Below are 18,433 nucleotides of genomic sequence, written 5' to 3'. Positions count from 1 at the left end.
AACCCTTCCCCCTCATCTTATGGGTCCCCTCCCTGATCATGAGTCCCTCCCCAGCTTTCCTGGAGCCCCTTTAGGGACTGGAAGGGGCTCGAAGGTTTCCCGGAACCTTCTCTTCTCCAGGCTGAACCCCCCCAACTCTCTCAGCCTGTCCTCACAGCAGAGGGGCTCCAGCCCTCCCAGCATCTCTGTGGCCTCTTCTGGCCCTGCTCCAGCGGGTCCATGTCCTTCCTGTGCCGGGGGCCCCAGAGCTGGAGGCAGCGCTGCGGAGGGGGGGGGTCTCACCGAGTCTCTTCTACGGTACCTGAAGTAACTTTAACATCAGGCCCGGGGGCAACGTCGCTGTCTGACCTGGGGAACCGTGGCCGGGGCTAACGGGTCCCGCAGCTCCGCGCTGCCCCGGTGCGGTCCCATCCGCGGGGCGGTCCCCTCCCGCCGGGCCCCGTCGCCGCCAGCCCCGCCCCGCGCCCGCCGGCGGCCGCACTCGGCGGCGGGATGGGACCGCGCTGGGCGCTCCTCGCCGCGCTCCTGCAGGCGGCCGCCGGCCGGGTGAGTGCGGGGGGCAGGGAGGATGCGGGGGGCGGCCGGGGGGGTGAATGCGAGGCGGCGGGGGGGGAGCCCGCGGGGAGCGGCCCGCTGCTCGCCGGCGGCTTTTACCGTTGTCCCGGTGGCAACGCGGGAGCGCAGCCGGTTCCGCGCTAGATGCGGTGCCCGCGGGCGTGGGCTGCCCGTTATGCCTGCAGAGGAGTAATGCAAGGGGGCATCCTTCTGTCGCTGTGCTTGCAGTCCCATGAGTTCTCTCTCTCTGCTTGTACTGGAGCCCACTCCAGTGGAGTCTCACTCTTAGACTTCTTTAAAGCTTATCCTGCTCCCTTTGGCTCCGTCGTTGTTATTTCCTGGCTTCCCAAAGCAGTGACTAATCCTTTGATTTTTCAGGCTTGTTTGAATATTTGCAAAAACTGTGAGTGTCTTGGCAAGTGCAGAGTGTAAATCTGTACGTATTTTACACCGTTGTTTAAACAGGAAGAGCTTGTTGTGCTCTGTTGCATCCCTAAAACTATTCGTTATTTACATAGAAAAGCCCTTTAATTTACATCTAAGACCTGATATGATGCAGCTGTGACTGCTTTTATATCCAGCTGTACCACTATTTGGCAATAAATGCTTTTAACTGTTTAAACTGAGCAGCTTGATGGGATCTATTTGACTTTGATTGTGTGATGATGTGATAGCATGTTTCCATTTGATTTTAAAATGCCTTAATTGTGAAGATAAATATGGAAATGCTGCTGAGATGTCCAGGTCATTGCTTTTTCATGGGATGTGTATATTATTTACATGTTTACTTAATCATATTAATTTAGCCTTGATAAGACAAAGGTTCCAGATGACGATGCCAGAATGCATATTGAACCTGGAGTTCCATAATGGTCTTTTAAGGAGTACTGGGTGCTATAGTGGGTTGTTAATATATTAAATTAATTCTTTTAACTGCTTCTCACTCATTTTGAATTCAGCCCTGTAGTTTTGTAAGGTGATAGTATTTTGAACCTGATTCACTGAACACGTTGGAGTAGAGGCCCAGGGTAGAGCAGGTAAAGAAGGGAGAGTCTCAGAACTGTAGCAGACCTTATCACCAAAATTCAGGTGTAAAGTTTTGTCATGCTTCTTCCTGAACAAAGGGCGCTGATTCGAAAGGAATTAACTCTCACCCTAAAGATGGCCTAAGCATAATGATGGAAATCATGAAGGAAACTTTCAGCATCGCTTTTTGCATTGTGACAAACCAAAGAAAAGTCCATATTTCAGAAATACCACAGCTGCCACAGAGCTGGAAAAAACCTGCCTGTTATATCAAATTTTAAAAGTGATCAGTTAAAGAAAACATTTTATTTTTGAGGGAGAGAGACTGGCAAAGCAATAGTTCTTAAGTGATGTTATTTCTTGTTATTTCTCATTCAGCTGAAATGATCTGAAAGCTTCTAGCCTCACTCCCTGTGTTACTCACAGGAACTCAACATAATTTTTGCCATTTTGAACAACTCAGTCACCGGGTATTTTTAACAGAAACTTTCTCCGTAGCCCCGAACCCGCATAACTGTCCTTTGCGAAGCAGCGCAGCGTGCTCTGCAGCATAGTTGCTGGTGTGTGTGGAGATGGTCATCCTCTGGATGCTCAGGGGAAGACAGCTGGTACAGGGAAGGTGTGTTGATAACGACACACATACTCTGAAATGCAGAAGGATGAGCGTAAAGGAGATCTTGTGGAAAAATCCTGAAATAAAGCTGAGCAGACTGCTCAGATGTCCCTGCTTTTTGATGGTCAGAGCTCGGAGTGCTGAGGGTGACCTGCAGCTTTGCTGTTGAACATAACCACACTTGTGCTTGTTGCATCAAAGTTCATGAAGGCTGAAAGTCTTAACAGAGCATTGGAAAAGCTATCTGTGATACAAGCAACACCATGCCAAGAAAATAAGCTGTTTCAAAATAATAGAAAAAAGCCAGTCCTGACAGTTGGCCCAGACAGAAGACAGTTCTCCCCTCCAGCAGTGTTTGTGGCTGGTATACCTGAGGTGGCTTGGGAAGGTTCTTCATCTGCCATCTCTGCACTTAGGGCTCACGGAGCTTCTCCTTCCCTGCTCTGCTCCCAATGTCACCTATCGCCCTGTCTCCCGTAGGTGCGTCTTCTAGGATGTCTCCACCTAAGGTCAAACCTAATGTGGCCAATCCTGACTTGCTGACCCTCTCTAGGGAACTTGCTCATCACCTGCCCTTCTCTGACAAGGGCTGAGGACACAACCTGTCTTCCTGCCTCTCAGGCCTGCACTCCGTTATTCCTTGTGCTTTCACCCCTTGTTTGCCTGAGTATCTTCACTTTCCACAGGGAAACTGTAGATCTTAAGGCTTATCAGCCTGACGAGTACACACAGTCCTGATGAGTACATCAGCCTGATGAGTGTTTACAGTAACAGTCCCTGTTACTGTAAGTGTCAGATCTTGATTTAATGAAGAGTATCTTTTATTAGGGCAACCTTTAGGAAGACAGACCAGTTTCAGATACATAAGCCTGAAGTTTTTAAACAGAAGAGCTGGTGTTCCTGAAAATGTGTATGGTTATCCAAATACATACGTAATAAAATATGCTATGTCTTCCTACAAACGTTTACATGCTTCTATAACTTTTGCATGTTGTGAATAGCTTCCATATTCTATCCAGCCTCCTGCCATCTCATTCTGGGAAAATGGTTTCATGTTATGGTGGTGAGTGGCAATGGAGTAGAATCCCTAACAGTAAGCAAAAAGACACTGGTTTCTCAGGGAGGGGGAAGGTGGAGTTGTAAATCTGTTTGTCTGTGACTACACAAGGACTCCTGCTTTACACCACTGAAGTACAATATAGGATGGGAGAAAAATTCACATAATGGACCCATAATCTTAAATAGATACTTGCAGGAAAGTAGCTTTAAAGAAAGTTTTATGGATTGAGTGTAGTTGGTACAGCCTGATACAACTTCAGCTGAATTTGGTGAGACTTGCTGTTATTTGATAACTAATCTTCAACAGAATTATTTTTGTAAATAACCAGTTTAAATATTTTAAACAGAGTTCTTCTTTTTCCTGTCGTCAGCAGGTTTGGTAGCTCAGCAAACAGTATCTTTACCTCAAGTCCTTTCCGTAGCAACAGATTTTTGTGTCAGAGTCTTTGGTGACTTCATTGTGGTTTCATATGCGTAAAGAACATCATATGCCAGAGGTAGTTCCTGTTCAGACTCCTTTGTTTGACAGCTTGAGTTTGAAGAAGGCAACTGTATGAAAAGGAGACCAATAAAAATGTAGACATGTGAGTTGGTTTAAAAAATATGCTTAAGTATCTTTGTTCAAATGGCCTCCTCAAGTAAAAATGAATGTTATGTCAATGGATTAATATAGGTATATTCATCCATTATATTAGCGTGTTCTATTTCTATTATTGCAGATACTTAAATTTAGTTGCACGTAAAGTCCCAGAATACAGGAACAAGCTGTAAGGCAGGAATTGGAGGAAATTATGTTCATTATAATTAATATTCAGCCCATAGGGAATGCATGACATTGTGATGTGCTGTGAGCAGTTGAGACCTGGACTTCCTCACCAGTAGGTAGGGCCAGGTTGGTGCATCGGATCCAGCCCTTGTAATTTGGAGGAAGTCTCAATCCAAATCTTTTTTTGTAGTTCATGCCTGGGGCTCAGCTCTGGGACAGACACCAGGGTCTCTGTTGTGGTTGGTCTCCGTACAACTCAAGGGGGACAGCCTTTCCCTTCGCCAGCGCTGCTCCACACAGCACAGATACAGCTGCAGGCATGAAATCATGAGATGCTGGCACGTCCTCTGCTAGTTTTATCTTCCAGCGGGTAATACAGGGAATCTTGGAAACAATTGTGCTTGTGCACATGTATTTGGAACAGGCCATACTAACCCCTCGGTTGGTGCGGAGGCTGCTGGAAGCCCACCCCCCTCCAGTGATGTATTGGGTCACCATTTTACTGGGTGTCTGTGGTGCAGATGGGACAATGATTCAAACAGTGCAGGGACTCTGGAGAGAGAGTCCCGAGTCATTGACTTTTTCTCTGTAACTCCTTAGTTATTGCTTAATACAAAGGCATTGCAAAAATCTCCCTAGTGAGTTGTGTAGTCAAACGCAAGCATAGTTTACCCATTTCTGTGCCAAAATCTATTGCTCAATTTGATTGATGTGCATAGAGCTAGATTAAATTTTGTGTTTATTAATGTTTGTACCTCTGTTCCTAGATAGATGAGGCATTTTACTTCTACTTGTACCTGTCAAATTAAATGAAGTCTTCCAAAGTCTTCATTTTGTCCATAAAGATCTCAAAAGTCTGCTGCCATTAGGCACTACAACCTAATGTGAGAAGTTCTAAGGCTGTAACACAAAAGATGCAGCATCAGGTTAGTTTTCCCTCACACAATCTCCTTGCAGAACATTGAATCACAGTAAAAGCAGAAGACAAAATAAGGACTTAGGAGAGATACAAACAGTAACAAAATGTAAAGATTGTGGCATAGAATCTGGCCCCTACTCATCAGTCTTTCAGCCCAGAGCAGCCAATGGATCTGGATGCCAGATAGAAATATTGTACTGCCTCACACCTTAAAATTGGTGAGACGGCTGGAAAAAGTGGGGTCTTCTTGTAGCCAAGAAATCCAGGAGAGTTTTATACTTAGTAAGAGGCCTACACGTCCTCTGACAGAGTAGAAGATTTGACTACTGGCCTTGACGGCTTTGATTAAACTAGTTTACATGGGAAGTAACCCCTAAAATTAATGGCATCCTTCCAGTGCAAACAAAGCTGAGCTCATGTGTGTATATAAATTGTATCTAAGTGAGTTACAAGTCCTTTTCAGTTTCCCATGATGTTCTTTGAGGACAACTGGCAAGAAATTGTCATTTGTATGTCATTGAGAGCCACAGCTCATCAGATAAAATTTCAGGGAGATTGTATCAGACAGTAGACATATCCTTTTGAGCACAACTTAAGAGAAATGGATGTGAACCCTTCAACCAACAGGTTTTCCTGTGCCTTTAACTCACAGGGCAGTCTGTACAACAGACAATGCAGAGGATGAGATAAGAATATTTTTTTGCCAGGAAACCTCACCAGCAGGATAATTTGTGATGCGGTTTATTGTATTTCTCCCTTTTTTTTGTGTGTCTGCTCTTGCAGTGAAGTTTTACGTTTTAGTAAGACTCTCAAGTGCTTGTTTTAACGAAGTTGATCATAGTGAATACAAAAATGTGATGACAACACTTGTTCTTTCTTCTTTTAATAAACAAGAAAGTAACTTAAACAAAAAAAACCCCTCTTGAAAGCAGAGCCCTTTTCTTCTCCTTCATCAGATTTTAGCATCAGCTCACATTTATAAGTGGTATGGTTTACCATTGCCCGTCCTATGAGGGGGTAATACCGGGTCCAGCATTAACAGTTATCACTGAACCTAGAAGGTTATTGAAAAGCCTTGGTTTTCTTTCTGAATTGTTACAGTTATTATTCTCATTAATAATGATGAAACTGATAATGTTGAAGCCAGCCTCCTGGGTTCGCTTCAAAGTCTTCAATTCTTGTGCAAGCTCCTTTCTTATCTAGAAAGCAAAAATGGAGGCCAAGGTAGATTTTGGAGATAGTTGAGGCTGCAACATGGTTCCTGCAAAACTGCCGTTCTCATCAAAAGACAAAGACCAGAACTGGGAAAATGCAGCTTGTGTTCAGCAGCTGTTTCTTACTTCACCTGCTCTAGTGTTTAAGAAGGAGAATGATTTATTTTATTTTATTGGTCATTTTCCCCCACCCCATCACAGTCTCTAGCCTGTTAAAAGCACCTTTAGCAGTTTGTTCTTCAGCTTGCAACTTGACTGTTTCTCGTTGATCTGGCTGGGAGGGAACGGGGCTGGTGTTGGTGAATCCCCTCCCCAGTCTCCCTGGTTTTGCGTCTTTACCTCAACTGACCAGAAGAGATCAGAATTGCCCTGATGTCTGGTCAGTGTCACCAGCTTTCACAGTGTTTCATATAGGAGTGGTGAAACTTCTGCTTAAATAGTTTGCTTTCCTTTATTTTGTTTTCTGGAATGAATATTGTAACTCAAGAAGGCCCTTCTCTGCCTTCACGTTCTCAGGAATGGTTCTTTTTGACCACTGGCCATTAAGTAGATGGGTGAAATCCGGTTTCTGATATACGACTAGATAAGAGGTAAAATAATTCTGCATAAGAAAATGTTGGGCTCCTTTTAGGTAATTGTTGAGAACGGGAAGTGTTAGTCTACTTGGTCAGTAATGTGAAGACACAATAGATAATCAACATGTTTTTTCAGTAAGGAGGAAGGATATTTTCATTACCAGCCTCCAAAGAGCCTGTTCCTGTTTTGATTTCTCTTTTTAATAATACTTTTAAAGTACTTCTCTAAATGTGTGTAGATGATACGCGGAGCAATCTCTTCACACTGCAGAAAACTGAGCAGTGTCACATACTTTTTGAACAACATCTTTCTGATCTGGCAGGGAACTCCTATGCTTCTGCTACCTAACATCAGCCTTTTTCTCTAGAGTGAGTATATTTTTCCCTTTGAAAACAGATGACAGGTCCTCAAATATTTTGACACTTGTTCATTGAAGTCACTGAGCTGTGTTGAATGGTATGAGCTGAAAATTAGGCACTCTGTATTTCATGACTGTTCCTTATGCATTTAACCTGCCACGAGGTAGGTTTTTTATTTTTATTTCATTCTTGCAGCCATTTGCTCCTTTTCAGAAGCAGCAGTGCAGTTTCTGGTGACACTGTTTCCAAAACATCAAGGCCTTTCTCACTCAGAAAGGAATCACAAAGTGTCTGGAATGATAAAAGGCTTTTTTGCCTTTCCTTTGGTGAAACAGTTCTAATAGTACAGGTTCCTTGACTGAAGGGACGGGTTCTCTTGCCCGGATATTGCATGGGTGTAAGTGAGGGCATAATGAATGTAAGTGCAGAAGAGAATTGAACATTGTGTCCTGTGCACCCACTGATGAAAACAGAGAGATTCCTTCAAGTGCTGCAGCTTGACCCACAGCTGGACCCACAGCTCCTCTTCCACCAGCTCAGGGGCCCATGGGAATTAATGAGTAGCAAAGTCAATCATCTAGTTTTCAGGTGGGGCTCTAAATCTGTAGAGGGAGTAGACTTACTAAGTAAGGAGGTATCACTTTTAATGTAGCCACTTTGCAGAAAATGCTTCTCCCCGCAAACCCACAGGTAAGAATTTAGGTTCCGCTGGCGTTTGGTCAAAGGTTGTTTGAATCATGGCAACTGAGAATCGGTACTTAGTCCTTTGGGTTAGGGGATGCAGTAGTGCCCAGGTGTGATGCTAATCCCATAGTTCTATTGCGTTCTTTTGAACATAAAACCTGGAGAAATCACTTTGTTCATTGTCACAGAGCTTTGAAAAACAGAAGAACTTCTAAGTGGTCTCAAGTAGTTTATAAACTCTGCTGCCTTCTTCAGCTTTTTGACATCTGCTGCTTTCTGTTTCATCAAGCCTACATCAGTGTCTTGGAAAGGAAGGTGGTTATAATTGCACTGATCTTTAAGTGTTTGTCTCTTGAATCCCTACTGCAGGGTCAGAACGGACTTATGACTCGTGATTTTCCTTTCATTTCTCCTAGGAGTATGCATTGCCTTATACGCCACAGTTTGCACAATGCAAAGATCCCAGCACTGAATTCTATGAAGAAGAACTTAATAAATGTTGCAGCAAGTGCCCTCCAGGTAGGTTATAATTCAAACAGCCAAATTCAGTCAATTTTCAGATGAGCCTAGTACATTTTCATTATTTATAAATCTGAAGAGCAGTGGATTTTTGCTGTTGTAATGCACTCCTAGCTGGAAGACAATGAAGTGCTGTGACCGTAAAAATATCTGCAAAAGAGACACACTGTCCATCAGAATTGGGATTCTGGTCCAAGGGGTTAGCAGGCTGCTGAGCTTGTGTAAGCTTTGCATGGTGTTTTGATTAAAGTATTTTTAAGTCAATGTTTAGTGGGGGAGCAATAGCTCACTAAGAGAATTACAAAAATTAAACAGAGTGTCAGTCCCGCTAATAACAAATATATTGTAAAACATGGCATGAGGGAGAGCTTGGTTTCTGTACTTTGATGATATCACATATATAATGGGCTTTCCATTGCACAGGTTAATCTATAGTTGCTCATTAAGGGAGTTTTCTTGCCTTTTACTGCAAATCAGGCAATGCAGACCACTGTCACAGACTGGGTACAACGCTACAGAAACTGTCTGCTTTGAGGTGTCACGTCTTACACGGTGATAATTATTAGTGGCCTTTTGTTAGCAAAAGTTGTCGACTGCAGAAAGGTGGGGGGGTGGGTTTGGGTTTTTTGGGGGGAGTGGTAATGCCGTTTGGGTATTTTAATAATAAGAGTTTTTGCAATAAGTTGCCATTATGGTATTACATTAGACACAGCAAAAAAACTGCTGATTTGCCTCATTACATGCTGAGCTAACAAAATTTGTCTCCATAAATGCTGAGTTCCTGTCAGAGAGATCCGGAAGTTGAAGCAGGAAATCAGTATATGCTGAAGCAGCCACAGTTACTTGATTAACCAAAAATGTCAGATAGATCTGTCAAGCTTCCTTTGTTAAAAACACAGCAGATGAAAGTTGTTAATTCATAGGTAAAACCTTTTTCTGTTGTGCTATGTACTGTTCAGTCCATGTCTCCTTAATTTTAATTTTTCAGAACAACAAATTCTGGGCATCAAGTTGTAGGAAGTTTAAAATCTTTATTTTTATCACAAATTTGAATTTTTTTACCATCATTTATCAAAAATTGAAGCCTAAATCATTAGCAGGATGTAGGAAGCAGTATTTTAAGGTTCAAGTAAGTACATGGAAAAACAAAGTCTTTGGAAATAATTCCTATGGCTCACTTCCAGGGCCCCTTCTTTCGGAAAGCAGAGATTCTTCAAACGGCTCCAAAGGCTTTCTCGGAGTTACTTCTGCTTTCTGAGTGTATTTTCCGGGGTATTTCTGTACAGGATATGAGACATTGACTTTTATCTCCTTACTCCTTTCAAGCAAGGGGGAAATGGCAACTGAGGTGTTTTCCTTTCTCCGAAATGCGTATGTTGGAGCTCTTATTTACTGATTTCCACCGCTGCACTGAACTCTGTTGTTAGAATCATAGACTCATAGAATGTGTTGGGTTGGAAGTGACCTTTAAAGGTCATCTAGTCCAACCCCCCTGCAGTAAGCAGGAACATCTTTAACTAGATCAGATTGCTCAGAGCCTCATCAAGCTTGACCTTGAACGTCTCCAGGGATGGGGCCTGGAGGAGGTGAGAAGCATTGGAGAAACTACCTTTGGTAGCTTTTGGTTTCGTCTGGAATGCCACTAGCCTCAGAAACTCCTTGCTTTGATCTGTTGGGGCTGGGTGACAGTGTTAGGGCTGGCTGAAGAGGTGAAGGGAAAAGAGTGAGCTCGTGTCCCTTCAACAGCGACAAGTGGCGAAGTTCTAATTCAGGTCTCTTTGTGGTAATACTGTATTATGCTTTCTTCACGTGCTGCTTGTAAAGGTAGCAAGGGCCTCTCCCAGAAACATCATTCTAGCACATGCCTGACTTTCAGTATGAAACACCATCCTGTGTTTCACCACAAAACACAGCTTCTAGGAGGATAAAAAGTTTGTGTACTCTGGTAGCTGCATCTAAGTATATGCTGAGGGGTTTTGTTCAGGATTGAGGCCGCCTTGTTTTGAACGTGGCTGGAATTCACTGAACTGAATGTAGGAAAAGGGGTCCAACATGAATAACATAAAAGAAATCAGAGTTTCCTGGAATATACATGCAGTTTCCTTTAAATCAATTCTGCTTGGTGTACATTACCAATCTGATAGTGGCAGTGAAGGGAAGGGCTTTCTACAGCTAAGAATTAAACTTAACTTAAACACTTCCTAGTGATCTTTTCCAGTGAGATGCTTTCTCTGGTTTTTTGTTTTTGTTGTTGTTGTTGTTTTGGTTTTTTTTTTTAAATAGGTCAGTATAAGACTGAGAGCTGCAGTCACAGCGTGGACACACAGTGCAGTCCCTGTAGACCTAACACGTATACAGCAATCTGGAATCTGTCTCCCCAGTGCTTTGCCTGCTCTCCACCCTGCAGGAAAGGTAGGCTTGAATTGCTAAAGAGATATTTGTGACTTTAAGAGTCAATGAGTGGGCTTGCTTTAACCTACTCTTTTCTTCTAAGAAAACTAGGAGGTTTTGTCTATCGCTTGTACAGTGCCATTCTCATGCTTTTGGTACTCATAAGATTTGGGGAAAAGAATGAGGGAAAAGTCTTGCAGGGGGCCCTGTACCTTTTTATTTCTAGGTCCTAAAAATGTGACATCAATCCTATATTCTTGGAAACTAAGGCACTGCATCACTAAAATAGGTACAAATGTCATCAGCGGAATAACTTCCTGCTTATGCTCCCCAGCCAAGGGACCTGACTTGCACGGGGGTAAATGGGTAATTACATTTCCAGCATCCAGTCATTCCTCGGTTTGTTTGCTGAACTGACAACAGCAAACACCAGTTGTGATATTCCTATATTGTTTTAATTTCTTTTGCAAAGCAGCATAGTCAGTGAGAGCACGCTGGTTCAGTTAAAGCAGCTTAACAGTATATAAAGCAGTAGATTGTACCCACACCTGTACATTGGTCTAATAGATCACAGGCATTAACAATTTCCGTCATACTGTTGCCCATCAGTTCTAATGGAAACCAGTGTAGAAAATTACCTACTTGACTCACTTGCAAATAAGTGTTACGGGTGCAGTCTAAATTGTTCAAAGGACCTTTGGTCTCATCTAAACAGATAATGCTATGAAGCTGGTTAATTACAGTATGAAAATGTCTGTAGTAAGGTCTCCAATCACTTTCAATACAGTTGTGTGATCTGCATAGAGTACAAATCTCAGTACGATCCCCCCCACACTGCGGTGATGAACACACGTAACACAAATGTGCATATTTATGGTTATGATACGATACAATGCAACTGCCGGTACAGAGTTCCAAGTGTGAATTCTACAGATGCAAACTTCTTTCCTAGAGAGAGGGAGGAAGTTCTTCTGAAAATGTATTTGTTGGGACATATAACGGATTTATTTTATTATGGTATGCCAGCCAGAAGCTGCAAAATTGTCTTCAGTTTGTGTTATGTGAACATGGCCTCACATTCACTTGGAACATTGCAGGCTGTGATTTTGAATGTTGCTAATGACATATTGTTTTATTCTTATTTTGAAAACAGGATTTGTGCAGAATCAAACGTGCACTACATCACAGGACAGAATTTGTAGCTGCCCACCCAATGAGTATTGCATTTCAAAATTATTCGAGAACTGCAAAATATGTAAAGCGCATAAAAGATGTGGAAAAGGTTACCGAGTTTCCAGAAGAGGTAATTTAATTCTGAACACTCTACACACAAAAGAGTATGAAGAGGGTTATTTTTTGAATTAATAGTCCATAAATATTTCTGAATCTGCCTCCAACTCAGTAAATTACAGGAATATTGTCTTTTAATTCCCTACAGTTCCTCATTTTGTGCAAGCATTATCTTAGCCAGCAGGCAGTAACTAGAGCAACAGTATTCTCAAAAGGCATATCCAAAGGGAAAACATGTTGCAATCTTCTACTACCCTACATCAGAGTTCCCCAACCCACCTTAATCTTTGTTTTGCTCTATTGTGTGATTTCTTCCATACAAATGACTCAGATTTCAAGACCACGACCATTCCTGTTTGAATCCTTGAGGTGGGGCTTCAGGTTGCATTTTGGCTATGGTAAATAACGATGACTCTGTGCTGTCCTGCAGAATGAATCTGTCTTTATTAGATGATGAAATTCACCACTAATGATAATGTATATGTATGTAATACTACATAATTATAATGTATGATAATTATGATATGTAATGATAATGTATGATAATTAAGATATGTAATAATAATGCAGCTGTCTCAAGATGATAAATAATATTTGAAGAAGTGGAACACTGAATATTTTTAGGAAATTAAGAATAATTTGAAAAGGTACAGAACTCCAGCAGAATGGAATAGATGGTCAGCCTGTCAGGGGTGGGTGAAAAAGCTCATCTCTGTCTGCAGTCACATTTTAACCTTTTTGGTGGGTTTTTCTGGAATTTGAAAAAGTCTTTCAAGAGCACCAAATTCACAGCTGATTAATCTTTTGATTTGTGTTTGGGTTGGGTGTTTCAAATTAATCTGTTCTGTGACAGTTAAAGACTGTATTTTGTGTCCCACCTCGGTATCACTTCCAGGATCTGAACCACAGACCTTGATTATTCCTTCTTGTTTCACACTAGATGACTAACCGGAGTCTTTGTGTTTGTTTAAAGGGACAGATAGCACAGATACAGAATGTAAACCCTGTCCTCCTGGCACCTTTTCACACGAGGAATCTTACAGTACCAGCTGTATACCCCACAGAGTGTAAGATGCTGTTTCTCTCTAATAGCAACCTTAACTGTGCACGGGGCTGCTTTCTCTCCTAACTTCTCTTTGTTTCTTGCAGTTGTAAATCAGTGGCTATTCCTGGAAACAGGATAAATGATACTGTTTGCAGCGACTCAGGAACAGCAGTTCCCACAGTTCTACCTCACGCTATTTTGAACCTGCTCCTGACCCAAAGCTCGGCTTCCAGCAAACCTGAAATAATAACTCGACCTATCATCTTAAACTCTGTACCTGACATGTCTCACATCATCGGTGAGCTGTTCGCTCATTTGAAGTCATTTCTGTCTGTCTAGGAAGGAAGTTTATATTTAGTTCTCAGTTTCTTTCCAAGACCAGTTACCTGCACCCAAGAAGAAGCTCAGAACAGCTGAATTTATTCGATATGACACTGCTTGTAGTGAGTTGCATAATATTTACCTGTCAGTGCCATCCCACTGCATGCTACAGTCCTTGTAATTCTGGAAATATTTCTAAAAAGCCCCAAACTAGATGATACAAGGAATTTCCTGAGAATTGCTACTATGAAGGAGCTGGTAGAAAAGCTTGTATCTTAGGTTCTGCACCGAGGCAAGCTTGACTTCGTAAACCTCCTGGTGAGGGATCTCGGGAGACTTCTGGCAGCCTTTCCCGAGCAGGAATTCCTTACAGCACTCCCAGCTGAGGATGTATTCCCTCCTCCTCCCAGCCTGTCCAGAAGGCACGGGTGTTTAGGAGCTTTCCGGGCTACCTGTCCTTGTATTTAATGAACTGTGTTAGCCCAGAGAGAGATCTTTTGTGATGAGGCCAAAAGTCTGTCCTCACTTTTCAGGACAGGAAAATTCAGTTTTATAAAGTGGTGGAGACTGGAACGAGACCTTGGTGTCCGACAACAAAGGCATCAAATGTGAATGTCAGACATACCTAACACTTGTAAATTTAGCTTTTGTAGCCATGGACAGAAACCACAAAACAAGCTCTTTCTAATTAGATCTTTGTCAGATCAACCTGCTAAATAATTTATCTTTTTGATTTATTTTCAGGATCAGTAGCAGGGCCTTTGTTATTGATCCTGATAATCACTACTTTGGGATATTGCTTAGTCTCCAAAAAAAAAGGTAAGATTCGTGAAGTGAAAACACACAGATCTGTAAATATTGGAAAGCGTATCACCTTATTTCCTACTAATTTGAGCCTAGCGGTCGACTGACATTAGTGTCTTTGAAGATGCTAACTCTCCTTGAAGCTTTTCTCGTAGCTGGATATGGAGGAAGTATCACTAATGGGGAGATTCTTTGGTGTCTAATAATGTATGAGTTTGTTTATTTTTTTCAAGGGGACAACATCAATAGAAGAGAGACTAAGAAAAACTCATGCAAATCATCTTGATCACATAAGCTTTGCGGCTACAGAAAAAACAGAATTTAAAAAATACTTCAGGAATTTCATATGCATTTAGAGTAAAAGTATCTTTATTAAATCACGTGGGGTGAAAGTATCTCAATACAGGGATACAGGGAGGCAAATGTCCTATTCAAATCTCTCCTGTTCCTCTGATTTTAGATAAATCTCTAAACATACAACATCCTAGTGGAGTTGGACAACTGTAGAACAGTTGTGCTCCTGCTGGAGCTTGTTAAATATTTTGTATTTCATCATTTAAATATTAGACATTATCAAACATTATCACTGAACAGTCATGACTATTTTATTGTCAGCAATACCTTTTCTCACTGACACTACACTAGAAAAGTTATTGATTTGTGCAGAGGGTCCTCTTTGCTTGCTGGCTAAATTTAAGTCTCCTTTACAATATAGCTTTCAACATTTTCAAACAGTGTGTAATAAATGTACGTTTGGAGTTTATTCCAGCAGCAGAGGATCTCACTCAGACTAAGAGAGCAGCTTTTGCAACTGAAACAAATCTGGGTGCTAATGAACTGTCTTTCCTCACTTGCAGCCCTGGCATATTCTCCACCAGCTACGGAAGCAGATTCGGTGGGTGTCACTCCTTCCTTTCCATCTTTCCCATTTCTCTAAAAGTTTTATAGAAATCATGCTGTCTTCTCTACTTGCAAGTAGAAGAAAACTCCCCAGGTAATCAGTGAAGTACTGTAGGTGCCTTCAGGAGACAGGTTCATTTTGTTAAATGTCCATTCCACAGCTGGTTGAATTTTATTTATGGTCACCAGTATGCAAATGGCAATTATCGGCGGTTTCTTTAGCTGCCCGAGTATTGACCAGTACTTTGTTAGTGTTTTTCAAAAAAGATTAATGTTTTGCATTTCTCTGCAAATATTCCAGCCTTTTTCCCCTACGGAAAAGCAGTGTGAAAAAAAAGTAAGAAATACAGGATCGCAAAACTCCAGTGGTTCTGAACAGGAGGAACAGCGTCTCTTGGGAACTTCTGGGTCCAGCAGTAGCTCCCTGAATAATCCAACCGGAGCTGCAAGAGTCGGGGTGATAAGTAACAAGAAAAATGAAAAGAAAGAAACAGAAGGATTTCAGCAGCAACATTTAGCTGCAGCAGGTTGTAAACTTCACAGTGGAGACAGACACAACTCTGCGAGCTCAGGTGAGAAGGTGTCTGAATGATCCAGAACCTTTTGAAATTCTATTATCAATTATGAGCCTTTTTAGCAGAAGTTCAAACGGCAGGATAAAACATCAGCAGAGAGAGTAACTTTTGAAAAGAAAAAGAGATTGTTTTAAGTTGTCAGCCAGAGACAGTGAAGAGAGTGTGCTCAATGGAGAAAAAGTTATTTGCAGAGGAGGGATCGGTGTGATGGAAGGCACTTACCTGTGAGGGGGAGGAAGGGCCAAAGGGAGCAGCAAGAAAAGAACACTGTAAAAAGCACCTGAAGTGGCCACAGACAGGTAGGGAGTTGGCTATGATCCAGGGCTCTCTATTAATTTTCATGCCTTTTTTATTTCTGGGATGACACAAGGATTTTATGGTACCAAAAAAATCCCTGAAACGTTACAGAACCAACTCCACCAGTTTATCTAAACTAAGTGAAGCCAGAAAATATTTAGCATCTATTTTAAGTCAAAGAACTGGGTAAAGAATCCAACCGTCCTGTTCTGGGTTTCATCCTTCCATGTTTAATGTGTTTTCTGTTTATTTGACAGAACATTCTGGTAACGGAGGAACGCAGGTGAATGTGACTTGTATTGTTAAAGTCTGTGGTCCAGACTGCGGTTCCCAGTTCCCAGAACAGACTAGTTCAACTAGCGTGGATCATGGAAACGCTCCCTATTATTCCCCAACAGGAGAGAAAATTCCCCTTTCGAAAGAAGAAAACCCCTTGAAAAAAACCCCCAAAATTTAGATCTCCGTGGAAAACGAGGACAATTTACTTCAAGACTTGCTTCCAGAAGAAAAGAAGTTTCCTCTGTGTATTCAAGATGTGAAGATGAAAACCAGTTAAAGGAAATTACAGGTCGTTTACTGAGTGACTGATAAAATCAATCAAATAACTCCTTATCTTCTAAAACAACCATGGTGTTAAATGTAGCATTCCTACAGAGACTTGACATTTCATACAAATACAGACACTGATGCTTTTGAGGTTTTAAATCTCTTTTTGTCAGCTTTGAGGGCAAAAGGTAATAGTTTAAATCTTTGCTTTTTCTTTTAAACTGAGCGGCCAACTCCTCCCTTTCATCCATGATACCCTAGAGAGACCTTTACCAGATTTTATAAGGAACATTTTTCTAACGTTATGCCATTGATTTTTCTGCTGAGACTTCCTGTGATGGGAATTCGGGTTCAGGTTTGCCACCTGTCAAGAACATGGCTGTGACCAGCTCTTCTGAGAGACTGGAGTTAAATTATCATTCATTCAATGCTAATGAATTATCCATTTGATCTTAATTTTAGAGCTATTGCATTCAATTTCCTATCCCGTATCTTCATGGGGATACTTTCCCTCATCCTCCTGGATATTTCTTTTATTATTACAGTTTGCTTTCGCTCATTATTGAACCAAACTTCTCAAATCATCCTTTAGTATATCAAGGAGTGAAATCTTTTACAGAACTTTTATTACTAGATTACAATTATTATGTCTAAACAGTAGCATTTCATTAGCTGTACATAGTTGATGTTATTTTAGAAAAGAAAATCTACATTAAATAGTTGTTATTTTGGAGTAGGAAGTAAGTTCCTTTCATTGACAGCTCTAAAGTTTGTCATCTTTGTGTTCTGGGTGATTTAATTTGGTTCCCTGATTTTGACCTCATTTTTGAGGTTAACCGTAAACCCAACATATGTTTGCCCATGATCCAGTGAATATTAGAGAAGATCCGCAGGAATACGTGTGCCAGATAGCTCACGCCCACTGACCTCAGGAAAAGGACTCTCTCTTGGTGACTGCATAGCGCAATCTGTAAAACGTGGAATTGACTCAAACCTCAGAACCAGAAAATCCTGTTCTCCTTCACTTCTTGCTTGACACTGAAGATCCAACCACCTCTTACAGAAAATTAGTAGAGGTTCTCCTTGAATCCAGTGGGAGTCTCTTGGTTTTGGAAGGCAATTCTTAAGATCCCATTTCCCATAATTATATTTTACGTATGTGACTTAACCAACAATCGCGGCGTCTGTATTCAACCAGAATTTGCAACAAGGTGCCTGAATTACATTTGAGTGAAGTCATACAGTAGGCATAACATTTTTCTTATATGCCATAAAAACATACTGTTGGGCTAGATGGTGGCCGTACTTCCCTTCCAACTGAACTATTCTACCTCAAGAGAAACAAAATGCAGCATTTCTGAGGCCTTAAACTGAAAAAGAACAGTTTGGAATAGCATTTATTCGACAGCTACAGAAGAGATAGAGGTTTTAAAAATACAAATTTTAAACTTCCACAAAAGCTGTCAGGTTTACTAACGTTATTTCTGGAACTAAGAACTGGCAAACACGTCTTTAATTCTACTATGAAGAAACCTTTTACAACTGTGTATTACACTTGAAGTACTTGAAAGCAGTTTTCAGAAAGGGCTTTGAAAACGGGTGCACTGAAGCTATTAGAAAAATGAAGGATTTAGGCAAGAAAAGAACCTCATTTTATACAGTGCTTTGAACCTCTTGCACTATTTTCGTGTCTTGTTCATCAGGTATCGGGGCCCCATTGAAGCAGCGGTGAAAGATTTTTGAACAAGTTTTAAAACTGTTAAACAGGGAGGATCTCGTTACAGCAGTTAATTTACTGTATTTTCAAATTATGGAGCTGTGCGACAGAAGGAAAAGCCAAGTTTTATGCTGAAGTAGGAAAAATGTGCTTGTGTTTGCTTACAAAAAATAAAAAAAAACCCTCCTTTTTATAATTACGTGCATCTTCAAGTTTCCTGATCTCTCCATTAAACAAAATTCTTACTTATAGAATGG

At 41.3% G+C, this 18,433-nt stretch overlaps 1 protein-coding gene across 1 annotated transcript; it reads left to right on the top strand.

Annotated features, from left to right (window-relative positions):
• The first annotated feature begins 483 nt into the window (after positions 1-483).
• TNFRSF1B (TNF receptor superfamily member 1B) lies at positions 484-18,370 on the top strand. The gene is made up of 10 exons (XM_074161618.1): positions 484-546; positions 8,188-8,290; positions 10,574-10,702; positions 11,835-11,984; positions 12,945-13,038; positions 13,121-13,314; positions 14,082-14,156; positions 14,999-15,036; positions 15,343-15,613; positions 16,171-18,370. Exons 1-10 carry the CDS (start codon positions 493-495, stop codon positions 16,368-16,370), a joined length of 1,308 nt encoding a protein of 435 aa, XP_074017719.1. The 5' UTR covers positions 484-492; the 3' UTR covers positions 16,371-18,370.
• The last annotated feature ends 63 nt before the right edge of the window (positions 18,371-18,433 follow it).

The sequence above is a fragment of the Numenius arquata genome, chromosome 20, assembly GCF_964106895.1.
Source record: "Numenius arquata chromosome 20, bNumArq3.hap1.1, whole genome shotgun sequence".
In the NCBI taxonomy this organism is placed as follows: Eukaryota; Metazoa; Chordata; class Aves; order Charadriiformes; family Scolopacidae; genus Numenius; species Numenius arquata.
This window is presented reverse-complemented; position numbering and strand designations above follow the sequence as displayed.

Excerpts from the sequence above, each read along its gene's own strand:
- TNFRSF1B (XM_074161618.1), top strand. The coding sequence starts at position 493 with ATGGGACCGCGCTGGGCGCTCCTCGCCGCGCTCCTGCAGGCGGCCGCC. Across the intron at positions 13,315-14,081 it reads TGACATGTCTCACATCATCG|GATCAGTAGCAGGGCCTTTG; the intron begins GTGAGCTGTTCG and ends ATTTATTTTCAG. Across the intron at positions 14,157-14,998 it reads CTTAGTCTCCAAAAAAAAAG|CCCTGGCATATTCTCCACCA; the intron begins GTAAGATTCGTG and ends CCTCACTTGCAG.